This window comes from Eptatretus burgeri, chromosome 15 (assembly GCF_056783735.1).
Source record: "Eptatretus burgeri isolate ZD-2024b chromosome 15, Ebu_testis_v1, whole genome shotgun sequence".
In the NCBI taxonomy this organism is placed as follows: Eukaryota; Metazoa; Chordata; class Myxini; order Myxiniformes; family Myxinidae; genus Eptatretus; species Eptatretus burgeri.
Genome location: NC_140975.1, coordinates 24,143,897 through 24,157,186, shown reverse-complemented (window position 1 = coordinate 24,157,186; position 13,290 = coordinate 24,143,897). Strand labels below are relative to the sequence as shown.

At 43.5% G+C, this 13,290-nt stretch overlaps 1 protein-coding gene and 1 long non-coding RNA gene across 10 annotated transcripts in view; one reads left to right on the top strand and one right to left on the bottom strand.

Annotated features, from left to right (window-relative positions):
• The window catches only part of MDGA1 (MAM domain containing glycosylphosphatidylinositol anchor 1), a 369,996-nt gene that overhangs the window by 285,651 nt on the left and 71,055 nt on the right, over positions 1-13,290 (top strand). For all 3 annotated transcript variants that reach the window (XM_085858359.1, XM_085858360.1, XM_085858361.1), the window contains one exon: positions 7,234-7,414. In XM_085858359.1, coding sequence (XP_085714485.1) covers positions 7,234-7,414 — 181 coding nt within the window. The remainder of the gene's footprint in view (positions 1-7,233; positions 7,415-13,290) is intronic.
• Positions 5,346-13,290, bottom strand: part of LOC147011753 (uncharacterized) — a 132,415-nt gene continuing 124,470 nt past the window's right edge. For 6 of the 7 annotated variants that reach the window (XR_015052019.1, XR_015052020.1, XR_015052023.1 and 3 more), the window contains one exon: positions 9,281-12,157. This is a non-coding gene — a long non-coding RNA (uncharacterized LOC147011753). Of the gene's footprint in view, positions 6,008-9,280; positions 12,158-13,290 lie in introns of those variants that run through there. The other variant, XR_015052026.1, reaches the window with a different exon arrangement.

Below are 13,290 nucleotides of genomic sequence, written 5' to 3'. Positions count from 1 at the left end.
ATGGACTGTGGTATGTCTGGTGTCCCCTTCGGTGGGGAGAGGAGAGGGGCTTGGTTTTCCCCTCCTGTATCCACCTTCAAAGGTGATTCAATGTCGGGAACCAAACCACTTGCATATAAATATTTATATTCCGAATGCAAAGCAGAAAGTAATGTATAAAGGATCCACGATCTCCGGGGACCACACTGAGTGTAAGGAGTGGTCATAGACTCCTGTACGACCTCAAGCAAGGAAATGAGGAAGCCATTTGGTCCATCATTGCTACGTTGCACTCCCAAGTTAATGTTTTTGCAACAGCTTTAAACAACTATCTTCTTGATGTTTTGAATTACGAAAGTCTAAGTAACTTGATCATGATTGGGTGGCCCCGATTGTTAATTAAATAAGCACCTTTAGAGCAACTGATGAAGATGGGGATTATCATTTGCCATAAGCACTACCTCCTCCTCCCCACCCCTCCTCCTTCACACCTACACTCCTTCCAACGATGGAACATTCTGCCATCTGTTCAACAAGCTATGTTGTGATGCTGTTGAGCCTTTGGTCCCGATTCCAGCCTTCGAAAGACACTGAAAAGTAATACTTAGCCATTGGTACATGATTTGTGCATCACTTGATCTTTAACCATTAATGCCTGAAGATATGGTGTTCTGCCATTTAACCTACTGAACGTGTTTATGACGAGTCATCTTTATTTGTGATCATATGGAAGGAATCTTGAATTTAAAATTGCTATGTCGAGTTATGCATGCAACAGCACCATTAAGATGAGTTGTAGACACCTGGCACGTGTAGCTAATTTCTAACCAACAGCACAATTTTCCATCCGGCAGTTTAAAAAGCACATCGCTGGTTCATGCACGTGATCTGCGCTGCAGACGTAATGAGACATTGCCAAATGAATAAACGCAGCTATGAGCAAAGTGTGTGTGTGTGTGTGTGTGTGTGTGTGTGTGTGTGTGTGTGTGTGTGTGTGTGTGTGTGTGTGTGTGTGTGTGTGTGTGTGTGTGTGTGTGTGTGTGTGTGTGTGTGTGTGTATGCTGAATGAAATGAGCCACAGTGATTAATAGTCAGATGCTGAGTGCACCATGGGTATTAATATGTACTGTACAGAAGGGCAGCATCAAATTGAGGAGAGCAACACTGCATTTTCAACATGTCTGTGTCCGTCTGCATGAACAAGTTGTTTCTATGTGAAGCCTTTTCGTTGAGTTTTATACAATTCTCCACCCCTGGGGCAATTGCCCTGAAATTTGCTCTACCACATTATTGTAATACGCATGTGGGTCAACGTCGCCCAAAAATATTGCAATTCTCAATCAAATCGATGTTAAAACAAGAAATGACGGTGTTCTAGCCAATCAGCAGGGAGAATTCTTTGTTGGGAATGAAATTAATTGCATTATTTGTTTGCATTCCTTATGTAAAGGCTCCACAGTTTCCATGTGGCTACACTGAGTGTAAGTAGTCGTCCCATGACACCATACAACCTCAAACAACCAGACTTGATGGTGTAATTGTTAGAGCGTCTGCTCAGAGTTTGGGAGGTCGGCAGTTCAAACCCCGGCACAGTCATACCAAAGACTTTTAAAATAGTATGTGCTGTTTCCTTGCTTGATGTTCAGCATTTAAAAGGTTAAGAGCACAGACTATCCCCATAGGTTGCCATCCATGGGAAGGAGGAAATTCCTCCTGAGGAAATGCCCTGCTGAGTACCATTGTTTGACATGGCTGGTATGGTACACGAGTACCTTGGGAAGTGATGGCACTTCCCTGAAGCGCAGTGGCTGTGTTTGTCGCAAACAACATTCTTGTCATGTGAGTGTGTGTGAGCTCTTGATCTGGTGACCCGTATTGTATGTGTATGTATATATTGCAGTTTTAGTGTGAAAAATTCCTAAGAATAACCTGAAGACAATAGCTCAGTGGGCTGTTGCTACATCAGCAATGAGGTCCCTGGGTTTAAGTCCCAGACTGAGTCAGAATTTTTTCACACTCGCCCCCAATTTTCACACTTTCACACGAGCAGGAATGTATTCCTGTTTATTTAAAAAAAAAAAAAAATATATATATATATATATACATATATATATATATATATATATATATATATATATATATATATATATATATATATATATATATATATATATACATATATATATAGGGTTTCCACATTTAAATGAAACAACTTTGAAGCCTTGTAAACTTTTATTGCATAATGCAAACAGAGTAATGAATATTCATCACAGCTCAGAGTCAGTATGCTTGAGTTTGATTTGGTATATGGGTACATAACATTCGGGTCCATGAGGCTACATTCGAGTTTGTTCAACATGTGCACCATTCATAGCACAACGTCACAAGTCATAGCACAACAAAGCCACAACTATGCTCACTTTCCCTCCACACATTTTCTAACATCCTCGTGGTTACGGAGGCAACTGCCACTGCAATGCACTGTTTCAGCTGAACAGTGTCCTGCACCTTTGTGTAGTACACATTGCACTTCACATAACCCCACAGAAAAAAATCGAGAAGGGTAAGGTTAGGCAATCTCGGTGGCCAGGAAATGGGATCGTCTCTACCCAACCAGCGGTCTGGCACCCAGGCATCAAGGAAGGAGCAGACATCACGGTACCAGTGGGGAGGAGCCCCATCCTGCTGGAATATGAAGTTCGGTTGGTAATCGTCTACCTGCGGTGCTATTATCAGCTGAAGCATGTCAAAGTGCACATGACCTGTCACAGATTTTTCAGCTCCAGGTTTGAGGCAATGCTTTGGTCGGCACATGTATGGGACTCACGTCTGTTTGAGATCAGGTGGGAGTGTTTCGTCACGCTCCACACATTTTGGCCTACGTCTCCACCCGATGGCACTTGCCCTCTGTTTTTTTGGCTTACATTGGCAGGAACAATCATCTGGGTGGCAGACAGGCTTTTGTTCAATGCAGATTATGCAGTTTTACCATCTGAGACATAATCTGCAGCTGATGCTCATCATTACAGCCAGAGGATGCTAATAGCATTTATATGATGACTGTTCATTATTGGTTAGATATTTATATTTTGTGCCATCCTGACGAGAGTAAATAATCCTGAAATCTAGATAGGTTGCACTGTTTGATGTTTAACCAATGATGACCTTAAATCTCTGTGTTTTGACATGAGTGGGCGGGCTGAAGCCTGCAGATTGGAGGCAATGCTTTGGTCGGCGCATTTATGGGACTCACGTCCGTTTGAGATCGGATGGGAGCGTTTCGTCACGCTCCACCATTTTGGCCTACGTCTCCACCCGATGGCACTTGCCTTCTGGTTTTTTTGGTTTGCATTGGCAGGAACAATCATCTGGGTAGCAGACAGGCTTTTGTTCGATGCAGATTATGCGGCGTCTATAAAGGGTCGACACCCCCTTTCATAATTTTCACCTTTTGCTGCCTTATTGCCTGGAATTAAATTGAGTTAAATCAGACTTTTTCCACCACTTACACATTGTAATCCACAACTTCCAAGTGAAAAACAAATTCTACAAATTTCAGAAAATTAATACAAAACCAGAATATCTTGGTTGGATAAGTGTACACCCTCCTTATAATCAATCAATCATTCAATCAAAATGTCCCCATGACTTGTGACGAAGGGTGACACTGTAGCCATCTGTGCCGTCTCTCACGCTGCTGGACTGCCTTTGCAGCAACAGCAGCCTCTGCAATCAATGCACCCTTTCTAATAGCTGCTCTCCAGCTTTGCCTTATTTGTGTCAAATCATGCCAGTTCCCTTCAATATTGAAGATCTTTAGGTCTTCCTTGATGACATCCTTCCAACATTTACAGGGCCTGGGAAACTTCCAGTGGCTAGTTCACAAAAAGTACTTTCTTTGGGAGACGATGGTCTGGCATACGGCACACGTGACCCAGCCACCTCAGTCTTGACGTCCTCACCTTCGTACTGATGGTTGTTATGTTTGCATAGGCTAGAACATCCATATTGGTGATCTGATGCCACCAACAAATATGCATGATGTGGCGTAAGCATCTCTGGTGGAACATCTTCAGCTGGTGTAGGTGTTTATCTAGCATATCCCAGGTCTCGCTGCCATATAGCAGTATTGCCGAAATGACATGGCGGTATATGTGCAATCAGCTTAGTGTTGAGGGATAGACCTGAACTATGCCACACTCGACATTGGAGTGAATAGAACATGGATGTTGCACTGGCTAATCTCTTCTGGATTTCACCATCCAGGTTTCCATCACTGGTAATCATGCTTCCCCAGCACACAAACTTGTCCGTTATTTTTAATGGGGTGTCTCCAAGACTAATGGTATCACTCCAGCCAATTGTGATGGTTGGTGTAGTATCTCTGTTTTTTCTTTACTGATTGCCAGTCCCCACCTTGTACAGGCATCATAAAGGGCATCAATAATTTTCTGCAGTTCCTCCACCTTATTACAGGTGAATACAGCATCATCTGTATAAAGGAGTTCTCTGATGATATCTAGCAGAGACTTGCTAGTCCTTTGCCTGTGCAAGTTAAACAGGTTGACATCCAACATTTAATGAATACCAAACCCATAGTCTGCCAAACCCTCCAGTGCCATTCCAATCACCTAACTGAACCATAATAATAGTAACTGGAAATTAGCTCACATGTAACCAATCACCTTCATAATCACACACCAAGTTAATTGGCCTCCACCTGTGTTAAATTGTAGTGATTCTGATTATTTCGGAATTAAATCAGCTGTTCCTGTAGGTTTCCTCTACTAGGTAGTGCATTTCACAGCAAAGACTCAACCATGAGAACCAAAGAGCTTTCAAAAGACCTCTGGGATAAAGTTGTGGAAAGGCACAGACCAGAGAATGGGTATAAAAATATTTCAAAGGCCTTGAGTATCCCTTGGAGCACAGTCGAGGAAATCATTAAGAAGTGGAAGGCATATGGTATTGTTGCGGACCCGGGGTTGGGACGAGAAGACCACGAGGGTGGGGGGGGGGGGGAAACTACCTCGGGTTCCCACCAGATTCTCCAGAATCGCACACGGATAACTCCGTGACACGGCAGGTCGCTAATCGACCGTGAACACCAATAATTCAACCATGTGACTTAGGGTCCTCTGTCCAATGGAAACCGGTTACCGAAAATGGTCACGTGATCTAATTACCGGGGGACACGCCCTCGGTACACCTGTTCAAACTGGATCACCTTACCAGATCAGATGCAGCCGAGCGTAACTGCCAAGGATGTACCAGCTAGAAAACAGATCGTTGGGGGATAACGTCCCGGCTAAGCTTGGATACGGACTATGCTGGACCAATGAAAGAAAAGACGAAAACGAGCTGGGAACATTTCTCCACAAAGCATTTATTTACAATTAGCAAGGAAAGGTTTGTGGCACAGTGAATGGGGTTTATCATTATGTAGAGAAGGGATAGCAAGGAATTCGTGGGGTGCGACAAAAGACAAGCAATTTACAAAAGCAGATATAGAGCAGACTTATCCCGTTATATCTTCTACGATCTTAACTTCGGCTACGACAGGTGCCATCACACACACACACACACACACACACACACACACACACACACGAAGATGAGTCACACACACACACACCCAATTAAGATGAGTTAGCCAGAAGGAGGGGCAGCAGATGAGAACTAACGGCCTCTCAATACCTGGTGCAGTCGGCCAACCGCACAACCTCGTACACTTTGGGGACGCTCCGCTTGAGTGATCCTACCTTAAGAGTCAGTGCGTTATCTCTTCCTTGATCACTTTTATTGGGCTCGTGGAAACATGTGCTCCGCACTGGTCCAGCAGTTCGTCTGTTGCACACCAATTCCAAGTGCAGATGCAGTGACAGGCAGACAACGAGGTGCAGTAAAGAGTGGGCGGAGCAGAGAGGTGGAGAAGTGGGCACGGCAAACTAGCCGGAGACAGCGCGACGCAGGCAGGCGAGAGGGAGGAGAGAGGGCAGACGGTTTCGTGATCCGCCTTGTATAAGCCCTGGGCGAAAGGGACCCGAAGCAACATGCCATCATCCGAATCGTGCCCTTACATTGAAACCATTCCCCCCATTTCCCCCTCAAGACCCCCACTAAACGCAAATCCAGAACCTCCTCCCCTCATGCTTTACTCCTCCCAAATCCCCTCCCATCCCATTTCCCCTCTCCCTCCCTTCCCTCCTCTCTCCCTCCCTTCCCTCATCTCTCTCCCTCCCTCTTTCTCCTCCCACCCTTAATATCCCTGTCTGCGAAGTGACTGGTTGTATTTTCTAGGTAATTATAATCATATCATTCCTGTTTTTGCGTAAAGGCGCATAGCACTGCTGAGGCAGTTTCATTGGCAAGGAGTACAGTCGTCAACAGGTCGCTACTCCGACACTGGTTACGCCGAATGGTTATCACCCCAGTACACTGGTACTCCTTTTGCCGACTTTGGAAGGATGACAGGCTGAGTCAACCCCACCTGGTATTAATTCAAGAGGTAACAGCCAGCCACCTTAACCACTAAGCCAACACCAAGCTTGCTGAGGTCAATGAAGAAGTTTAAATTTTGAAATTCAGCTCAGATTAAGAGATTCTTGAGGTTATGGCATGTGTGGAAATGAAATAATGCCATGAACGCTGGTGTCTCCAGGTGTTTATAACCATTGTAATGTATCCAGTGATTCAGAGATATGGTGATCAGGCATTCGATGATATGTGCGGAAAGTGAAAAGATAAAAACTATCGTGAAGAAACCATTGCGGCCTGTTTCAAGTCAAGGTATTGGTGAGCAAGACAAAAAAAGAAATGGTGAATTAAGACCCCAGCGAGGGACAGCGAGGTGACCAAGGATGAGCCTTGATTAATGATAATTAAATACAGCTGTTAATTATCTTCAAAATTGGTGTTTTAATTTACCCAAACACCCAATTTTCAGTCATGTACTTCCTTCAAGTTTTCTTTGTATACATGCAAAGTTTCAGCCACTAGGTTTCATGGTTTTGCAGTTGTGGAGGAGACACACAAGCGGACTGACCGACACACACTGACATTTATTATTTTAGATAAAGTTCATCTGGGGGAAGAACGGGTATCTCAGCTAGTTATTAAATAGTGAAGAGTCGAAGTTGAAACTTTGGGTATCATGGGATTGTGGTAAGACCAATAAATAATTTGGGTTGGTGGGATGCATGATGCATTTCTCGTATCAAGATCTGGTGTGGCTCAAATCGGTTTGTGGTGCAGGTGGACGAGGGTGCATGGCACAGTGCGACAGTACCCCTGTCGGGTGTAGTGCGGAGTGGAGATCTCTTCAGCCACAGCATTTCTGAGCTTATCGTTCCCCTCGCCTATGACATTCGCCTCTCAGCCCTCACAAGGTTCGGCCTTGGGGAGACCGCCACACGTCATATTTACTATACGGACGGTAAGGCCTTGCTGTCTATGTTGTCTTGTCTTTCACTTCTTTTTTTTTACACTGATGCTTTCAATTATCACACTCACCACTTAATCATTTTCCAAATCGAATTCTTTCTGAAAAAAATGTACTTTTCATATGCAGCAAAACTCCCCAGGTTTTGGAACCAATCGCTTACAAATCAAGTGTTGCAGAATATCTTTACATTTCCTTACGTCGCTGGGGGGAAAAAAAATTGGTTTTGGCTGAGCAAGTTATAGTTACTACATTGATTCAAAGGATGGAAAATGCATCACAATCACAATTGCATTTGTACTGTACCTGGTAGCTGAATTACTGTATTGTACCTGGTTGCTGACGGAATATTCAATAAATTCTAGCAAGCAAAAAAAATTATTCTTCCACCTGAAATGGGATGCCTGATTTGGAACTTAAACCAGCCTGGAATTAAAACTACTCTATTGTATTGGTTCACGAAAAAATATTTTCACGAAAAAAATAAGTGACCACTATATTCGTTATTGTTGTGTGTCTGTCTGTATGTTGTCCTGAGAATAGCTCCGTGGGTTTTGATCCGATCCTGATAAAATTTTGGTGGCAGGTTTATATCATGATCTTGTTGTGTTTTCCTGAGAATGGGCGTGGTGCGCCCATTATTAGAGTCCCTTTATAGAGAGAGTAGCGACATAGAGGGTCCGGAAAAATCTAGTCACGTGATTGCGTGGAGCCATTTTGAGTCCATCGCGGACAGGATCGGACGCATGGCGGTCAGCGTTTTAACGTTCCCGCTGTACGCAGCGTTCTCATTCGTATTTTACGACAAAATGACAGGTTGTTGTGCCTTTGGGTGCACAAATAGAACGGAGAAGGGATTCAAGATGTATAGATTTCCATCAGATGCTAAAAGACGGAAAATCTGGGAGGACAGAGTCAGTCGTGTTGGATGGAAAGCAACTTCTTGGTCAGTTCTCTGCCAGGTCAGTGTGATGGTGGTCATGGTCCCATATGCATATATTTGTGTGCTGCGAGTGAGACTGGCCTTTGCTTTGGCTTTCCAGGCTTGTTATCCATTGCTCGTGGATTAATTAGCACTTGAAGGGGAAGGCATCTTTATTTAAAATTAAGTTTGTGTTTGAGTTAGAGTCTTCGAGCTAGATCAATTAATATAGGGTGGAGATCATGTCTTCAAAGTCAAAACAAAGACGAATGAACGGAGAACGGATCCGGGCTAACTCGGCCCACGGGCTAACACGGCGCACGGGCTAACACGGGCCACGGGCTAACTCGACCCACGGGCTAACACGGCCCACGGGCTAACTTGGCCCACGGGCTAACTCGGCCCACGGGCTAACTCGGCCCACGGGCTAACTCGGGCCACGGGCTAACTCGGCCCACGGGTTAACTCGGCCCATGGGCTAACACGGCCCATGGGCTAACTCGGGCCACGGGCTAACTCGGCCTTTCACAATGGTCTCTGAGACCTTCGTAAAACAAATAATAATATAAGTTTTTTTGTATATTCTCTTTGTATATTGTATATTGTATTCTTTTTGTATATTGTATATTTTGTATAATAATATAAGTCATATCACATGGAAGATATGATTATTCTCATTCAAATTTTCAGTGATGCTTCAGAAAGAATTTGCTAGAAACCAATTCATGCCAGTTATACAGTTGTATGCCACAACTGAGAAAGAGGGGGGGCATGCATTGAATGTATGTATTTGTCTCTGTTGATTTGAATGGGTGAGGTCATTAACTTGCGTGTGTGTGTGTGTGTGTGTGTGTGTGTGTGTGTGTGTGTGTGTGTGTGTGTGTGTGTGTGTGTGTGTGTGTGTGTGTGTGTGTGTGTGTGTGTGTGTGTAGGGGGGGGTGGGGTGGGCTAATCTATTTTTGGTGGGATTAATATATAATTGGCAACATGCAGCAAAGTTTAGATTAATAATTTAAATATGAAAATTAAACAAACACAAATATATACCCACACACGATAAATAAGGTCAAACAACTGCAGAAATACAAAGATAACTCTTAACATTGTATTGTACATGTACACGTATAAGCAGGGAGGTGAGAGTTCGAGTCTCGCTCTCCTTCTTTGTCATGGTTCTAAATGTCTGTGACTGTTAAATCACAAACAGCTCTGTGAATTTCTTCTTTATCATATGGCTCTTAGTTGTTATAAATCTTCTATTTTGTCATCTTCACACAATTTGTTCATTATCAACATGGAAAAGACCATTCCCATCTCTCATACATAGAGAACATCATGGAATACATGGTTCAATGCACTAGCGCCATACAGCGGCTCTGCACGTGCACCGCACTGAATGGACTCAAAATGGCGTCAAATCGTTAGTTGTCGCTATTCTCTCTATAAAGGGACTCTACCCATTATGGGCGGAGCCACGCCCAAAAAACGTGTTTTTAGGGGGTAACCGATTTCAATTTGCATCTTCTCCTAGGGGGTTTGTCGAAACTGGCAGGGTTTTCGGTATTTGGTGAGCCCAATGGCACCTGCATAGCCCCACGAAGCTCGATTTTTCATTTTCGTTACAAGGTCAAGGTCACAAGGTCACGAACTTAGAAATTGTGAATTTTGACATAAAAATCCATCTTCTCTGAGGGGTTTGTCGAATCTGGCAGGGGTTTCAGTATTCGGTTAGCCCAATGGCACCTGCATAGCCCCACGGAGCTCGATTTTTCATTTTTGTCCCAAGGTGAAGGTCACAAGGTCACAAGCTTAGAAAATTTCGAATTTTGACATAAAAATCATACGACCACCCAAACTTTGAGAGCTAGGATGACAATAATTTTTATGCATAATCTTGAGGTCATTCCCCACCTAAAGTCTTGAAACCATTTTGCTTTATCTCGAACACCTTGCCCATGGCGCCCCCTTCACGTTTGTTTTTACGCTGATTTCATCAAAGCATGGATAATCCGAGGAGTGCGAAATGCCATATAGCCTATATGACATTATATTGTTCCTGGAATGTTCCAGAGGAAGTTTTTCACCAAAGGTTATAATCCTTGACCTTTGACCTTCAAAGTTCACAAAGGTCAAATTTTCAAAGTTGTGGGAATCGAACCGGGTTTTCGACCTTCTTCGACGAACTAACTCCAATAAGCTAAGTATCCTGTTTCCTTATTTTAATGTCCACAACATTGTTTTGTGACCTTTAAAGGTGATGCAAAGGTCAAATTTTTAAAGTTGTTGAACGAAACCGGGTTTTCGACATTTTGCAGCTAATAACCTGTCACTCGTACCACATCATGTTGATCATTTTTATAACTTGGTCAAACATTATCACATTGTCTCATCCTTGACTTCTGAAACAATCTACATCGTCAAATACCGCTCGTGAACCATCGGCGTCTTCAGATCTGTTGAACTTTTTGAGTCATGTACAGGGTGTCCCAAAAAATATACATATTTTCATCTGCAAAGAGGATGGTCATAACATATATTTAAAAAAAAGATATATGGCTGGATAGAAAGCTGAAAGGTTGAAGTTTATTGTACCAATGTCAAAATTGCCACCAAATTTGAAATTTTGGTATAGAATCGTCGTTTTCTTTTAGACCACATGTTCGACGTTAGCTCCACGTTGTCCGATCACTGCCTGCAAACGCTTTGTCATGTTCTCCATCACTTTGGGAAACGTTTCCTGAGGAATGTTCTGGATTTCTTGGTGGATGTTTTCCTTCAGCTGATCAAGAGTCTGAGGCCTAGGGTTTCCATAGATCCTATCCTTGAGATACCCCCACAAGAAGAAGGCTGGAGGAGTAAGGTCAGGGGAATACGGTGGCCACTCAACGTCTTCGTAGAGGGAGATAAAGCGGCCCTCAAAATGTTGGTTGAGAAAACGCCTTGTTTCCCTGGCTGTATGGGGCGGTACCCCATCCTGCTGGAACCACTGGGTTCTCATCTGGATCAGGTTGTTTCTCCTACGGGCCTGAGTACGTAGTTCAGGCAGATAGAATTCCTGAATCATTTCGCGATAGTTCCTCTGGTTTACTGTGCAAGTGCATCCCTGGTCATCTTCAAAGAAGTATGGACCTTATCATCATTATCCCATACCAACCAACCGCCACCCACATGGTGACTTTGAGAACAGATCGAGGCACCAGTTCAGTTGATGCATTACCAGGATTTTGAGTTCCCCAGTACCGAAAGTTTAGCTTGTTTACCTCCCCGGACAAGTGAGCATGGCATTCGTCCGTCATGTGAAGTTTTTTGAGGAAGTCTGCATCTTCCTCCAACTTTCCTGAGAACCAATTTGCAAAGTCTCGTCATTTGCGTTTCTGTTGATCAGTATGCACCGTTTCTGTTTGAATTTTGTATGGAAAGGCATGAATGTCTTCGCGAAGGATCCTCTGAACGGTGCTCTTATGAATGTTTGTCTCGGCAGAAAGTCGTCGAATCGATTTTTTTGGACTCTGAACGACCGCCTGTCTCACCATTTCCACATTTTCTTCACTACGACCTGTCCTCTTCTGACCACTGTGACCCTTGTGAAGGTCACAGATGGTTCCCACATTGGTAAACTTTGCGATGGTGCACTTTATTGTCCGAAAGTTTGGTGCATGGCGCAAGTGGATACCGAAATGTCTCGAGTAAAGACGTTGCACTTGTATGACACTTTTCATCTGGTGCCAAAGTTCAACAATTTTCGTCTGTTGTTGTACGGTCAGTCTTGGAATTTTTCTGGCGCTTGCTTGGTATCAAAATAAACTTCATGGTCTCTGCAACAAGAAAAGCATTAGTGACAAAATCCTGCTTTTTTAGGATCAAACGAAGCATTTTAAAAGTTGTATATTTTTTTGGGACACCCTATATTTATTGCATATAAAATAGTGAAATTTTGATTGTCCTCCTCCTGATCACTTCATCATCTCCTACACATTGTCTTTTCCCTCCCTTTACCCCATCCTTCTGTCCACTTCCCTCCACTCCCCTACTCTCCTTTCTGCTTTCTGTCATCCCACCTTCTTTCACTTTCTTGATTTAAATTTTCTCTCTTGAGCCCCACCCCAAAATGACCTCCTAAATAGATATCCCTTAAATTAGTATTCATTACCTGCACAACTGCAACTTCGAAAGGCACGTCACCTCAACCTCATCTTATTATTATTATTGTTATTATTATTATTATTCTCCTTCTTCAAGCAGCACAAAACTGTGGAGATCATCATTTGCTGGGGTGCAGCTGTGCCACTGATACAGTGCCTTCTTTAGGTTCGAGTAGGAATTTGGGATTTGGTCAGGGTGCTGGTGATAGCTCACCTGTTGTTTAGGAAAGGCACTGTGGGATCTTTAACGTCGACCAACTAATGCCGACAGATAGAACGCCCATTTTAAGGTCATTCCAAGGGACGGCACACACATTGATTAATTATAATCACCCTGCCTGTGAAACACCAGGATGACAGTTTATAGCTGGGTCGGGATTCAAACCCAGGCTATAGACAGCTTGGACAAATGTGCATATCTCTAGGCCATTCTGCTAGCAGGTTAGCTTGATGAAATATGCACATAGTTTTTAGAAGACAATTATTAAGGGACAAATTTTGAGAATCCTGGAAAAGCTACGATGTATGCGAATGAGGTCAGAGAGGGTGAGAAGCGAACAAACAAGGATCTGGCACAGTGGTTGTTACCCTTCCTGACTCGGTACTGTCAGCCGATATAACGTTATGTGAGTCGGTTTCACTCTCAACCTTGCTATAATTAAGCTGTACTTCATTCATGTTCACGGAGTTTCTCGGTTTTTGGCTCAATGAAATCTCATGACCACCGCTAATCTCAGAGGCGTTTCCATGTGCATTCTGCGAGAAGAATGTTCTCGCACGTTGAATATTGACTATCACTTTTGTTT